Here is a 13,340-nt window from a genome sequence, read left to right on the forward strand (position 1 = left end):
GATGGCAAGAGCCTCTTTTGTGTGAGCTCTTTCCTCACTACTGTTTTTCAATCAGATTTCCTCATGACGACGGCTGACAAAAAAAAGGCAGACGACGGTCGCCTTGGTGTGTCAGGCCAGGTCAGGGCTTTAAGATGCTTTATTAGTCAATTAACACATGGCAGTTGAAATGTATCTCTTCGCATATCCCTCTGAGATTCTGATACACACACCAATGCATTTTTGGAGGGGTTACAGCGCAGGGTCTGGAGCAGTTTGGGGATTCAGGGCTTTGCTCAAGGGCAGAGATGGTAGGCACACATAGATGTAATACCAGCCACCTGGTCTGCCTGGCTACCTCCAGGCCATCCTATGTTTTCAAAGATATCATGCTGGTTTTAACATCGCAGCAATATTCTGATTATGGTTAGTCAGTAGACCTACCTGTTGAACCAGCACAGCACTCATAAGTTCATACTGTACATGCCTATACATAATATAGTATACTGTAGCTAATCCTGCTAGTTTATAAATAGTGACATACAGCCACCCTTTCTTGGCTTAAAATGACTCACCGTTGGTCGGCTACGGCCACTGAACAGGCTACACAGTTGTTTTGCCAAAGTTATATTTAAGTTAGTAAGTTTAAGTTTCCATTATGAGGAAGTCAAACTTGTGGTTTCTGTCATAGGTCTGTCATGGTGGTTGTAAACAGCTGTGGCCCGCTGGCCTGGTCCTCCGGTAACGTTAGCAGTTATCCCGTGTTAGCATGGCGGCGTTAGCCAGGACCAGTCGGGATCACTTCACTGGTTGTTTCTCAATTGATTTTTGCGAGTAACTAACTTGAGTACTCTATATAATTCAATGTGAGTACTTATTTAATTTACTCTTATTTAATTAGAGTAGATTTTCGGTCTCTGTAGAGGACAGATGCTGATGTGTCCTGAGATGGTGTGATGAACTAGTAGTGCAGGTGGACATTTAAAAGTTCCAGTCTCATCCTTTAAGTAAAACAAGGGTTCATTTTGAAGCATTTTGAGTGGCTGGTGCACTAGTGCATTAACTTACAGAAACCTTAAATGATAAAGAATTTGGTGTCTTGACCTGACACTTAGAAAAGCTGCGGTTACCGTTGAAATGAAGAAACATTATGATCTAATAGTTCCCACACATTACAGATTATTCAATGGGTTAAGGATACATTTAAGAGTTCTGTAGCAATAATATTCACAAATTTCTTCGGAACCTGTGAAAAGTCTCGTAGCTGGAGTTTTAACAGATCATCATTGGTAAAATCTTAGCTTTATAGCAACTGCAGAGCATCATTTACTTTATAAATCGAAAATATGATTGATAGAAAACTAATTAAACTAAAACTAACACTAATTCTGTAAAGGAAAAGCCATAATTCAAATAAGCTGACCGTCGTTTTAACTACAAACTAACATCCAAAGATTTAAAAGTAGAATTGAAACACTGTTGATACTGTATGTATTCTGCAAAACTTGACATGTAATGTTTATTGGTGTACAGCAATTTGTGATCTAATGTTCTTATCTGATCACATCAACTAGACTAAACTTTCAACTAAAGGTTACTTTTCATTCTTAAACCAAAAAATAAAAATAACACACAACACAGACAACTTCATATGTTTAAGGAAATTTATTTAGAACAGAGCCAAACTGACATTTTTTGAATTGCTTAGTCTGAACAGCCAAACTCATAATTTATAGACAAACATTTGTTTTTTGAATGCCTTTCCCTGTTTAACTAGTTCTTTACGAGGAGTATTTTTAATACTCCTCTTCCTCACCCTCATGAGTAAACTCCAACATGCTGATGTCCTCTCTGGCCCTACAGGAGTTTTATTCTGAACAGCCAAACTGTCAATTAATAAACAAACATTTATTTCTGGAATGTATTTGAGGAATGAAATCAATTGTTTCCTGTGTGACTAGCACTTTTTAATATTCCTCTCCTTCATCCTCTCCCTCCCCCTCAATAGAGTCGACTCCAACCTCCTCATAATCCTTCTCCAGAGCTGCCATGTCCTCTCTGGCCTCAGAGAACTCTCCCTCCTCCATACCCTCACCCACATACCAGTGAACAAAGGCACGCTTAGCGTACATCAGATCAAACTTGTGGTCAAGCCGAGCCCAGGCCTCTGCAATAGCAGTGGTGTTGCTCAGCATGCACACAGCCCTCTGGACCTTGGCCAGGTCTCCACCAGGAACTACAGTGGGCGGCTGGTAGTTGATGCCCACCTTGAAACCAGTGGGGCACCAGTCCACAAACTGGATGGAGCGCTTGGTTTTAATGGTGGCGATGGCAGCATTTACATCTTTGGGCACCACATCGCCACGGAACAGCAGGCAACAAGCCATGTATTTGCCGTGGCGAGGGTCACATTTTACCATCTGATTGGCTGGTTCAAAACAGGCATTGGTGATTTCTGACACTGAGAGCTGCTCATGGTAAGCCTTCTCAGCAGAGATGACAGGGGCATAGGTGGCCAGAGGGAAGTGGATACGGGGATATGGCACCAAGTTGGTCTGGAACTCTGTCAGATCAACGTTGAGGGCACCATCGAAACGAAGGGAGGCAGTGATGGAGGACACAATCTGACCAATTAGCCTGTTGAGGTTTGTGTAAGAAGGACGCTCGATATCGAGGTTCCTACGGCAGATATCGTAGATAGCCTCGTTGTCCACCATGAAGGCACAGTCAGAGTGCTCCAGGGTGGTGTGGGTGGTCAGGATGGAGTTGTAGGGCTCCACCACAGCCGTGGACACCTGGGGAGCTGGGTAGATGGAGAACTCCAGCTTGGACTTCTTGCCGTAGTCGACAGACAGACGCTCCATCAGCAGGGAGGTGAAACCAGAGCCGGTGCCACCTCCGAAGCTGTGGAAAACCAGGAAGCCCTGAAGGCCGGTGCACTGGTCAGCCTGAGGACAGAGAGGGAGAGACAATGAGATACAGTTATGTCATTTAATTCAAAAATTAAGAACGGGTCCCTCCTGATATCAAGCTACCCACCAGTTTGCGGATCCGGTCCAGCACCAGGTCGATGATCTCTTTGCCGATGGTGTAGTGTCCACGGGCGTAGTTGTTGGCAGCATCCTCCTTTCCGGTGATCAGCTGCTCAGGGTGGAACAGCTGGCGGTAGGTCCCAGTACGCACCTCATCTGAAGAGAGAAAAATCATTGAATCAGTTTTTTACAATTATCATTAATTTTGTATATATTTTATATATTTATTTGCCTAATTTAATGTTCAGCCAGAGGTGATGACACTTACCGATGACAGTGGGCTCCAGGTCGACAAATACAGCTCTGGGGACGTGTTTTCCAGCTCCAGTCTCACTGAAGAAGGTGTTGAAGGAATCGTCTCCTCCTCCGATGGTCTTGTCACTGGGCATCTGTCCGTCCGGCTGGATCCCATGTTCCAGGCAGTAAAGCTCCCAGCAGGCATTGCCAATCTGGACACCAGCCTGACCAACGTGCACTGAGATACACTCACGCTGTGGAAAGAAAAGAATTGGAGGTTAATACCTGTATGCATTATTTTAGACATTTTACACTGGAAAAGACAAAAAAAAACGTATTTTAACACTGGAAAATGAGTACATTTCACTTTAATCTTTATGTAATTGATCAAATGGTGGCTTGTGGCTCAGAGGTAGAGCGGTTGCCCCATAACCTCAAGGGTAGGGGTTCAATCCCAGGCTCCTCTAGCCACATGTCAAAGTGTCTCTGAGCAAGACACTGAACCCCCAGTTGCTGTATAAATAGCTGTCCACTGCTCCCAATAGTGGGATGGGTTCAATTATAGTTTCTTTTTTTTTTAATAGGCTTAGTAAGTGAATACATGTTGTTCAAAGTTGTTGTTCAAAGTGAATTGCAATCATCGATTTCTAATTTGACAGTAACAACCAATTAATGGCGGTCTGGGTAACTAAATGGTCTCACGGACTAATCTCAAACTAAGCAGACTCAACTTTTTACTGGCGCACCGAGGTGTCTGGAACACCGTTGCCATGCGACAAGCCAATCACTCTGGCAACGAATGACGTTTCATGGAATTCGTGTGAAAAGCTAAACCATTAATACATGTAAGACCGTTAGCCGCATTTTTTCTCTCCTGATAGGATGGCGAAGGCACGACACGCCCTACTCTCCCTCTGATTGGCTTGTACTTGTTGTATTCGTTGGTTGGGTTGGTTAGGTTCAGGCAACAGGATTGAGATTGGTTAGTGTAAGGAGAAGAGGGTAAGCCAATCAGAGGCAGAGTAAGGCTGAGAAGGGCGGGACATGCCTTCGCCATCCTTGGGGAAAAAAAATGACTCGCCCGAAATTTCCAGAAAAAGGTTCAGTCTGGACAGAGAAAAAAAAATAATAATAACCAGTTATAACAACAGAATATTAAACTCCCTTTTAACCCGCACAGGCGCAGTAGCTATCAAGGGGACCAGCAGTGTACTAAATACCATGAATTTTTAATGTTTTGCCATGCTGACAGTGCACTTCATCCATTTTCTCAACGGACAGGCTTCCACTGGGTGTGGGGCATCTGAAGACGAGCAACTCCCTGTCGGTTAACTGAACTGCATTACGAGTAGTGCTGCTGGCCGGAGCTAGATGGATTAAAACACCGCAGAGAGTCGGAGGTTGGTTGGACCGAAGCCTTCATTATTCATTCTGTCCACCATCTGATGAAAACCTCTTTTGTTCAGTCAGCCAGCCACGTAACATTAGCTAGCTGTTCTCCATCCAAAGCACCACCTGAACATCTCCCCACACCAAACCTCATAGATAATGCATTAAAAAAAAATGACTTGTTTAAGAAAGCTACTTTAAACCTTTTATGATATCTCAGGCTTATTCCCACTTTTCCAATATTGTTAACGCCCCCCTCCCGTCCTCCTCACATCTTTTAAACGACCTTAAATATGTCTATTTATACAGGTTTTGAATAGTTCTTACCATTTTGTTATGTTGGAGTCGAGGTGGAGGGTTGCAGCCCTGAGACAGGGAATCTTACAATTCGACAGTAAGGGGGTCGCTGTAAGAGATAATGGCGGTCATAAGGATGGAGAGCGCTATATATACAAGTGCAGCGCCGGCGCAGTGGGCTGCTGTGCCGCTATTGGTCAACAGCACCAAGACCACACCCGGGTCCAGCATGGTGCCTCTTATTGTGAGGAAAATGCTGCTTTATTTTGAGCATGCTGGTACACACAGGCCCAGTGTCCCAGTCTGACGTCTAGCAAATAGTTTGTATGCACTTCCACATTATAAACACATAAATCCTTGCAGATTAACATATAAAACAGCCTGTAATAGAATAGATGCGATAAGATACAATTTACTTAAGTACAGAGTAGAATAAAATAGTCTGCAATTTGACAATATATCACATTGTTAACTATAGTCACAATGATTATTTCTTTGATCTTTCGTTGGCCTCATACAATGCACATGACTGGTGTCTGAACACCTGCCAGTACAAAATCACTCAGGCAATCTAACTCATCAAAACCCCAAATTATAACACTAATTACCATCTAACTGTCTGCCTTAATTTCAAACTCATGTTTGCCTTCCACACTGCAAAGTTATACAAATCTTACACAAAAAATGGCATGCTGGTGTAAGTGTGTTATTATGAGTCATCTGCCTAAAGACAATATCAAGAAATATGCATCTGCAGTTGATGTAAAATGTCATCAGTAGTTTAAGCCCTATTTCCAGGTATAAAAAAAAGCCCAGACAACCTTTGCCTTTAGTTATATTTCGGTGCATTTTTGCTCTGACCATCTCTAGCTTTCTATGAAACCTGTTATACATCATGCAGTCAATCATTCCACATATTTAAAAACTTGATGGCTGTGGATTTTATTGAGCAATAGCAGCAGTTGATTTTTAATTCCAGTATTCAGACTTTATTTTCAGTCCATTATAGACAAAAGAGGTCAAACTGCCGTGTCAGAGATGAGACATGTAGGCCACAGAGATCCACAGACGCCCAACCCCCCAGCCCTCCTCCCAAGATTTAACCGTTGCTAGGAAATGAATATGGAGTTGCCTGGATACAGCCCAGTATCCACACAGACCGCCTTTATCTGAAGTCACGTGATCCAGCTTAAATGGCAGCATTAAAGTACTGCAGTGCAGCTGCCTCTGTGGGGGGATGTGAGGCGCCTTAGCCACTTCTTTTCCCCAAAAAATATGTCAGCCTGATGTCCTGTGTCTGTAAGGAAACACACATCCTGTCACCTATAAGTGCATGTGTCCTCCTCTCATAAAACCGATGACAACAAAACAGATCAATTGTCATGAGGACAATAGGGTGTGGCCTCTGCAAACACGAGATGCACGGCATCAATGTGGGTCGGCTCTTTTGTTCACACACATCATATAAAACCTCGTTCTTTCTACAGGCAGTAACGTAACTGGACGTGCATAGCAGCTCTGTTTGTGTTAAACATTCAACTTTCAACCAGAGAGACCATAAATTGTTCTTCAGTGGAGCTAAAGAAAAGCAAACTAACACACAGTTAGCGGGCTTGGTTGCTAACAACAAAGGAAAGCTCTATGACAACAGTTGTCCCAGAGGCAGAAATGACACCTCTTTAAATGTTAGGCGGCTTAAAATAACCCACTTTATCATGCTAGTCAAGAGAAGCTGATCTCGGTTTATTGTGGCTGCAGAAGGCTATGAGTGGCTGCACATAGCATATAACAGTAAATCAGATCATTTTTTTCCTCTTTTTTGGTGAATCATTTTTCGACACCATCAAATCAAAACATATGACATCTACCTGTCTTATATAGTCTTAGCCATTGTGTATTATTATGTCACTTCTGAGATTTTTCAGGCATTGAGCCAGCTGATCAGATTTATTCATTGTGAAATAATGAGTCATTTGAAATCTTTAAAAAGAGCTATGCCAAAAGATTGCAGCGGCCAGTTTAAAACAATTTCTTGGCTTAAAAACATTGTGTTGCTGTTCAATTATGTCTCAGCTGTATTCAATTGCCCTATTTGTCGTCACATGATACAATCGGCTACATTCTGATCAATTGTCACATCTAGATTTATTAATAAATGGCTTAATGGATTATCTATTAGCCTACATGTATGTCCTTGTGTCTGTGTTTCCATGTTCTACTATATTTTGACTGGTTTGCAGAACCAAAACATGTACAGTAACCACATAGACTTCCAGAACAGCGTTCTTGCGAGGTTCTGGCCCAACTCTGCAAAATGACACCAGTCAAACAAAATATATCAAGATCAAAATCTTGCTCGTTAATCTATTCAAATATAACACAGCCTTCCTCTTTTATCTGATGGCCCAGTTTAGATAACTGCACCTGCATAAGGATTCTGCTGTGACAGATGAAAAATATGCTCTGTCACTTTGTCGGGTATCATATTCTGTTTTTGCAGGATACAGTGCGGTCAGTTCCATGCCATGAAGGACCACTCCCATCTCTCCAGCATTCCCATCCTCCCTCTCTCCTCTGGGTGTGCAGCTGCTCAGACCCTCCCTGTCTCACAGCTGCTCGGGAGTAGGAGGAGAAGGAGGAGGGGTGCAGAATGTTCTCTCAATAAGTCCTGGCTGCTTCCTGTTCTTCTCTTTCATCCCCTGTCGGCCCTATTGAGTATAGCAGCCACAAAAAGCTGGTTGTAAATTATACATCCTCTCTTCCCTGCTATATAAATGATGATAACTCCCACATTATGGCGGGCGCTCTGGGAAAAGCAACATTTGGAGTTCATACTGCATTAAGGATTTTGCAGTAGACCTGCTGATTATGTTATAGAAGCAATGTGCAAGCTTCTTTTCAAATGGCTTTAATTCCCTGCATGTTTCAAGTCAGCTTAAAGGGCATGGGATTTCATGTTTTTTTTTTTTTTACTGCAGGAGTCACACTGTGAACAAGGACCTTATGAAGTGCTTTAGTGCAACCATTATGTCACATAAACTGCTATTTCAGTTCCACAAAACAGGAAAGAACCAGAGGAAGCACACCCCAACGTCAGTCCAGCTGAACGGAGAGACAGGCTGACATGCAGCCACGTGATCGGCCCACTGAATGACATCATTGCAGAGAATCTGGGGCAAAGAGGGAGGGGAGCTTGAGAGCTGGCAGGCCGGAGGGATATCTACCATGGCCGGCTTCCGCATCAACATGAATGCCAAGCTCGAGTGGGATGGAAGCATCTTGTGCAGCAGAAGCATTCAGCCATTTTGCATCGTTTATATCAAGTGCAGTGAAAAGAAAAGGCACATATTTTTTTTACACAGAATTTGCGTATAAGCACCAGGATATATAGCTGTAGGCTTTAGCTTTGTAGGCTATTGATTTGCAGTTTGCCACACCCACATAATAGATGCAGTCTTCGCTCATTCCTCAGCATGAATAATTGGCTTTGTTTGAACTACCCCTTTATTCAATAAGAATGGCCTTTCATTTCTGAACATCAGAAATATGAAAAATTGCATTGCAACAAGGCTTTAAGCTAAAACAATTTAAAGAAAAGTGCCATTACATATTCTGTGTTTTCCCCTTGGTGAAAGTTGGTTTAGGGATCCTCCCTCAAGAAAATGTTAAGTTTTTCAATACAAAAAAATACATTTCCCCATCATCTATGTCCGTGTCCAAAAAAAAGCTAGAGCAGATAATAAAAAAATAACACTCAAAAAGCTTAAATACAAAACTTGCTAAAGAAGTCCACTGGGGACCAACAACAGTCATTAGATCTGGGGGGGGGAAGTCATTTAGTTTTTGGTTTTACATTCATTCAGCTTGGTGCACCTTCAGCCTTATAATGGTAGGGAAACCCCTGATATTTATATTCTTAATCCCATCAAAAATACAATGCCTTTACCCTGTCAACAACATTGCAGTGCACTTTAAGAGCAGGTTTTACACATACATATACATATATACAGTTGAATGCATAATACAGAACAGCTCGGTTGATAACACCATTACCAAATGGTAGAAGGCCTAGTAAAAACCTTTTCTTTTTTTTTTCTCCACCGTGCACAGAAGCCCTGCGTGTATAAATGTGGTAGCACCGCCCTCCCATTCAGCAGTTGTTGCATCGACCCCGTTGGGTACAACACGCGACGCAAAGCACACCGTTTTTAAAAAATCCTCTTTCTTCACATTGTCTCCTTCTCCTCTTCCTCTTTGAACCACAAACGAAAACAATGGTAAGTGTATCTTTCCTCAGCTGTCTGTCTGAAGCAGTTTTGTGAGGTTGGAGATTAAGGTCCAGCAGCGTCTTGCTTGTTACAACGTTACACAATGTCGTCGTTAATAATCAAGACATCATCTATAATCTCTAAATATATTATATTTAGGAATGAAAGGTGAACTGTAGGCCTATAATGTTGCTGTTGGTGGATGAACAGACCGGTGTGCAGCACTGCACGGTGCGACTGTCATTGTGTAACGTTATAGAGATGAGAACAATGCACCGACTGTCTCCATTCAGGCTTTAGTAACAGGCACTCAGGTGGATAACCGTGTTTGTCTTTATAAAGCAGCAGCATTAATTGCCTTTTTATATATATTTTTTTAATTTTTGTCAAATGGAACGTGTGCATACGCTAAACCCGACACCTTGCATATGCCCTCCCCTGTTTGAAGGCAGGGAGGAAGCGATTGGGTGGGGATGGATGGACACATTAGATTGGATCTATCATTTTTAATTCATAAAGCAGCAAATATCCTATTTTTAATCTCATCAATAATTTTAAAAAAAAACAAAAAAACACAAAGCTTCTGTTTCAAGCATGACTTGAAATAGGAAGGGTTCATTTGAATACATAATTACTCTTTTGATTGAATCCAAACTGCTATTTTAATTCAGATTATATTCAAATATAATATAAAATGACTCAGTTGTGCTCGGGCAAATTATTTTCTCCAAGCATTCAAGCTGTGATTGATTGTGCATCCTCAAGGCATGAGAGCAAGTGGAAGATTCCAGAAGGATAATGTGGACGGGCCAATGCATTTGCATTTGCGCTTGAGCTTGCAAAAGAGGGAGCGTGTGGGAAAAAAAAAGGACAAGAGGACAGAAAGGAGGAAAGACGAGTGTCCTGCCTCGGCAGGGGCTGCTGTCAGGCATTTCTGTACCCTGCAGATTGTGGTGCAGGGAGGTGCCTCCTGCTGCACTGCCTGTTCATCTCAAATAGGGGTAGTTCCTACTTTCCAGCAGGATTAGATGCACACAATTATTGTTTTAGATTTCATGTAAAAGCCAGCAGCATCCGAATGTAACCCCAAATGGAATGTGCAATTAAAACTAAATGCATGCAAATAACATCTTCTTCTTTTCTTTCTACAGCGTGAGTGCATCTCCATCCACGTCGGTCAGGCTGGTGTCCAGATTGGCAATGCCTGCTGGGAGCTTTACTGCCTGGAACATGGGATCCAGCCGGACGGACAGATGCCCAGTGACAAGACTCTCGGAGGTGGAGATGATTCCTTCAACACCTTCTTCAGTGAGACTGGAGCTGGAAAACACGTCCCCAGAGCTGTATTTGTCGACCTGGAGCCCACTGTCATCGGTAAACTCCAATTAAATATAGATGCCATAGTTAGCTTTTGATTTTTTTTTTTTTTTTAAGTTAAACCATCGAGTCATTTCTGATCGAATCGGTCTCTTCAGATGAGGTGCGTACTGGGACCTACCGCCAGCTGTTCCACCCTGAGCAGCTGATCACCGGCAAGGAGGATGCTGCCAACAACTACGCCCGTGGACACTACACCATCGGCAAAGAGATCATCGACCTGGTGCTGGACCGGATCCGCAAACTGGTTTGTAACTTGATATCAGGAGGGATCCATTCCTAATTTTTGAATTAAATGACATAACTGTATCTCATTGTCTCTCCCTCTCTGTCCTCAGGCTGACCAGTGCACCGGCCTTCAGGGCTTCCTGGTTTTCCACAGCTTCGGAGGTGGCACCGGCTCTGGTTTCACCTCCCTGCTGATGGAGCGTCTGTCTGTCGACTACGGCAAGAAGTCCAAGCTGGAGTTCTCCATCTACCCAGCTCCCCAGGTGTCCACGGCTGTGGTGGAGCCCTACAACTCCATCCTGACCACCCACACCACCCTGGAGCACTCTGACTGTGCCTTCATGGTGGACAACGAGGCCATCTACGATATCTGCCGTAGGAACCTCGATATCGAGCGTCCTTCTTACACCAACCTCAACAGGTTGATCAGCCAGATTGTGTCCTCCATCACTGCCTCCCTTCGTTTCGACGGTGCTCTCAACGTTGATCTGACAGAGTTCCAGACCAACTTGGTGCCATATCCCCGTATCCACTTCCCTCTGGCCACCTATGCCCCTGTCATCTCTGCTGAGAAGGCTTACCATGAGCAGCTCTCAGTGTCAGAAATCACCAACGCCTGCTTTGAACCAGCCAACCAGATGGTTAAATGTGACCCTCGCCACGGCAAATACATGGCTTGTTGCCTGCTGTTCCGTGGCGATGTGGTGCCCAAAGATGTAAATGCTGCCATCGCCACCATTAAAACCAAGCGCACAATCCAGTTTGTGGACTGGTGCCCCACTGGTTTCAAGGTGGGCATCAACTACCAGCCGCCCACTGTAGTTCCTGGTGGAGACCTGGCCAAGGTCCAGAGGGCTGTGTGCATGCTGAGCAACACCACTGCTATTGCAGAGGCCTGGGCTCGGCTTGACCACAAGTTTGATCTGATGTACGCTAAGCGTGCCTTTGTTCACTGGTATGTGGGTGAGGGTATGGAGGAGGGAGAGTTCTCTGAGGCCAGAGAGGACATGGCAGCTCTGGAGAAGGATTATGAGGAGGTTGGAGTCGACTCTATTGAGGGGGAGGGAGAGGAGGAAGGAGAGGAATATTAAAAGGGGGTAAAAAGGCGCTAGTCAAACACGAAATTGATTGCAATGTGTTCTTGGATGCATTCCAAACAAATTATTGTCAATTACTAGTTTGACTATGTTCTAAATAAAATTCCTGTGACATGTGAATGTGTTTGTCTTTTATAAAATCAATCTAAATATATGAGTGTCCTGCAAAATGTTGAAATTCTTAATATTGAGTTATCACATGTAGTAAAGTTGTAGACTCAACACCAATCATTTATATCTTTTCTCATTAATTTATGTAGCATTTATGCAGGGAAAAAATACTTTTTACATTTACACACTTGTTTTTACATTTAACATATTACAGTTTGTAGTTAAAAAGCTGATATAATTTGACATGTTGAAGCTAAGTTTTTCTTCCATTTAGGGTCCCTGACTAATGCATGACTACATTACATGTTAATGTCTCAACTGAATTCTGAAGCTGTATTTCTTATGCATGGCTCAGAAATCACAACATTATTTGTGAGGATTATTTTGTACAAAATGTGTGAATTTATAAACCATGAGTCCAGTGTCAGATTACTTGGGGAGGGGGGGTCAAATGTCCATCGCAAACCTAGGGGTTAGTAACACACAGTGGTGTAGTATAATGTATTGTAGTGGGTATACTGTACTGTATATAAATATATTGGCCTATATATATGGGCCAGAATCTGCCTTTGGGGGAGGGGGGCCACATCATAGTGGGGGGGTGTCCTCCCCCAGGGTTATTTTGAGCATCAAAGACTTCATTTCCTGCATTCGGATAACTTTTATTCACCAATTTATGGTGGAAATACCTTTATTTAGCCTATGTGAAGAAGAAAAACACAGATGACAATTCAAAATATGTCAAAAATATAATGGAAAGTATGTTGTTTGTTGTGTCATTTGGCATTTTTAAGAGGTTATATGGAAATCCTGGAGCTTTCTTAGTGGGTATACTGCGTTTACCTGCGTATCACGTAGACTACACCACTGATAACACGTGTGCCGAGTGGACCGTTCTCTGGGATTTGTTTTCATGCTAATCGAATGTGACCAGTTTTAGCGCAAACCGCTAATTAGCTTATAACGCTAGTCATCGGGGCACGGATAAATTAAAAAGATATCGCTATTTCTATACCACTAACAAGGCTCAAAATAGCAGCACACTGCCACGGTAGCATAATGAGGGTCCCTACATTCACGCTGTGTAACCAGTAACATAGCTCAAGCACGGCGTTCGTCGTTTGACTGATCTTAACTGTTTTGCCAAGATGGTGCCTGCCTGTATACGTGAACGGTATTGTCTTTATAAACTATCTTTTTAATAAACTGTACACTTACAATGTTCTCAATGCTTCAGTTTACATGATGATACCGTGGAAGTGTGGTGCTATTTTGAGCCTTGTTAGTGGTATAGAAATAGCAATTTCTTTTTACCTTACCCGTGC

At 42.9% G+C, this 13,340-nt stretch overlaps 2 protein-coding genes across 2 annotated transcripts; one reads left to right on the forward strand and one right to left on the reverse strand.

Moving 5' to 3' along the window:
• Positions 1-1,629: 1,629 nt before the first annotated feature.
• On the reverse strand, positions 1,630-5,075 carry LOC144521323 (tubulin alpha chain-like). Its single transcript, XM_078255858.1, has 4 exons — positions 4,965-5,075; positions 3,280-3,502; positions 3,019-3,167; positions 1,630-2,927 (listed from the first exon to the last, which is right to left on the reverse strand). Exons 1-4 carry the CDS (start codon positions 4,965-4,967, stop codon positions 1,947-1,949), a joined length of 1,356 nt encoding a protein of 451 aa, XP_078111984.1. The 5' UTR covers positions 4,968-5,075; the 3' UTR covers positions 1,630-1,946.
• A 4,025-nt stretch (positions 5,076-9,100) lies between these two features.
• On the forward strand, positions 9,101-11,913 carry LOC144521325 (tubulin alpha chain-like). The gene is made up of 4 exons (XM_078255859.1): positions 9,101-9,211; positions 10,354-10,576; positions 10,678-10,826; positions 10,918-11,913. The coding sequence occupies exons 1-4, from the start codon at positions 9,209-9,211 to the stop codon at positions 11,896-11,898; spliced, it is 1,356 nt and encodes a 451-aa protein (XP_078111985.1). The 5' UTR covers positions 9,101-9,208; the 3' UTR covers positions 11,899-11,913.
• The last annotated feature ends 1,427 nt before the right edge of the window (positions 11,914-13,340 follow it).

Source organism: Sander vitreus, chromosome 7, assembly GCF_031162955.1.
Source record: "Sander vitreus isolate 19-12246 chromosome 7, sanVit1, whole genome shotgun sequence".
In the NCBI taxonomy this organism is placed as follows: Eukaryota; Metazoa; Chordata; class Actinopteri; order Perciformes; family Percidae; genus Sander; species Sander vitreus.

What these genes read in the sequence shown, in the direction of transcription:
- LOC144521323 (XM_078255858.1), bottom strand. An exon ending in CCTGGAGCCCACTGTCATCG is followed by an intron (nt 3,168 to 3,279) that starts GTAAGTGTCATC and finishes TTCTCTCTTCAG; the next exon opens with ATGAGGTGCGTACTGGGACC. An exon ending in TGGACCGGATCCGCAAACTG is followed by an intron (nt 2,928 to 3,018) that starts GTGGGTAGCTTG and finishes CTCTGTCCTCAG; the next exon opens with GCTGACCAGTGCACCGGCCT.
- LOC144521325 (XM_078255859.1), top strand. An exon ending in CCTGGAGCCCACTGTCATCG is followed by an intron (nt 10,577 to 10,677) that starts GTAAACTCCAAT and finishes CGGTCTCTTCAG; the next exon opens with ATGAGGTGCGTACTGGGACC. An exon ending in TGGACCGGATCCGCAAACTG is followed by an intron (nt 10,827 to 10,917) that starts GTTTGTAACTTG and finishes CTCTGTCCTCAG; the next exon opens with GCTGACCAGTGCACCGGCCT.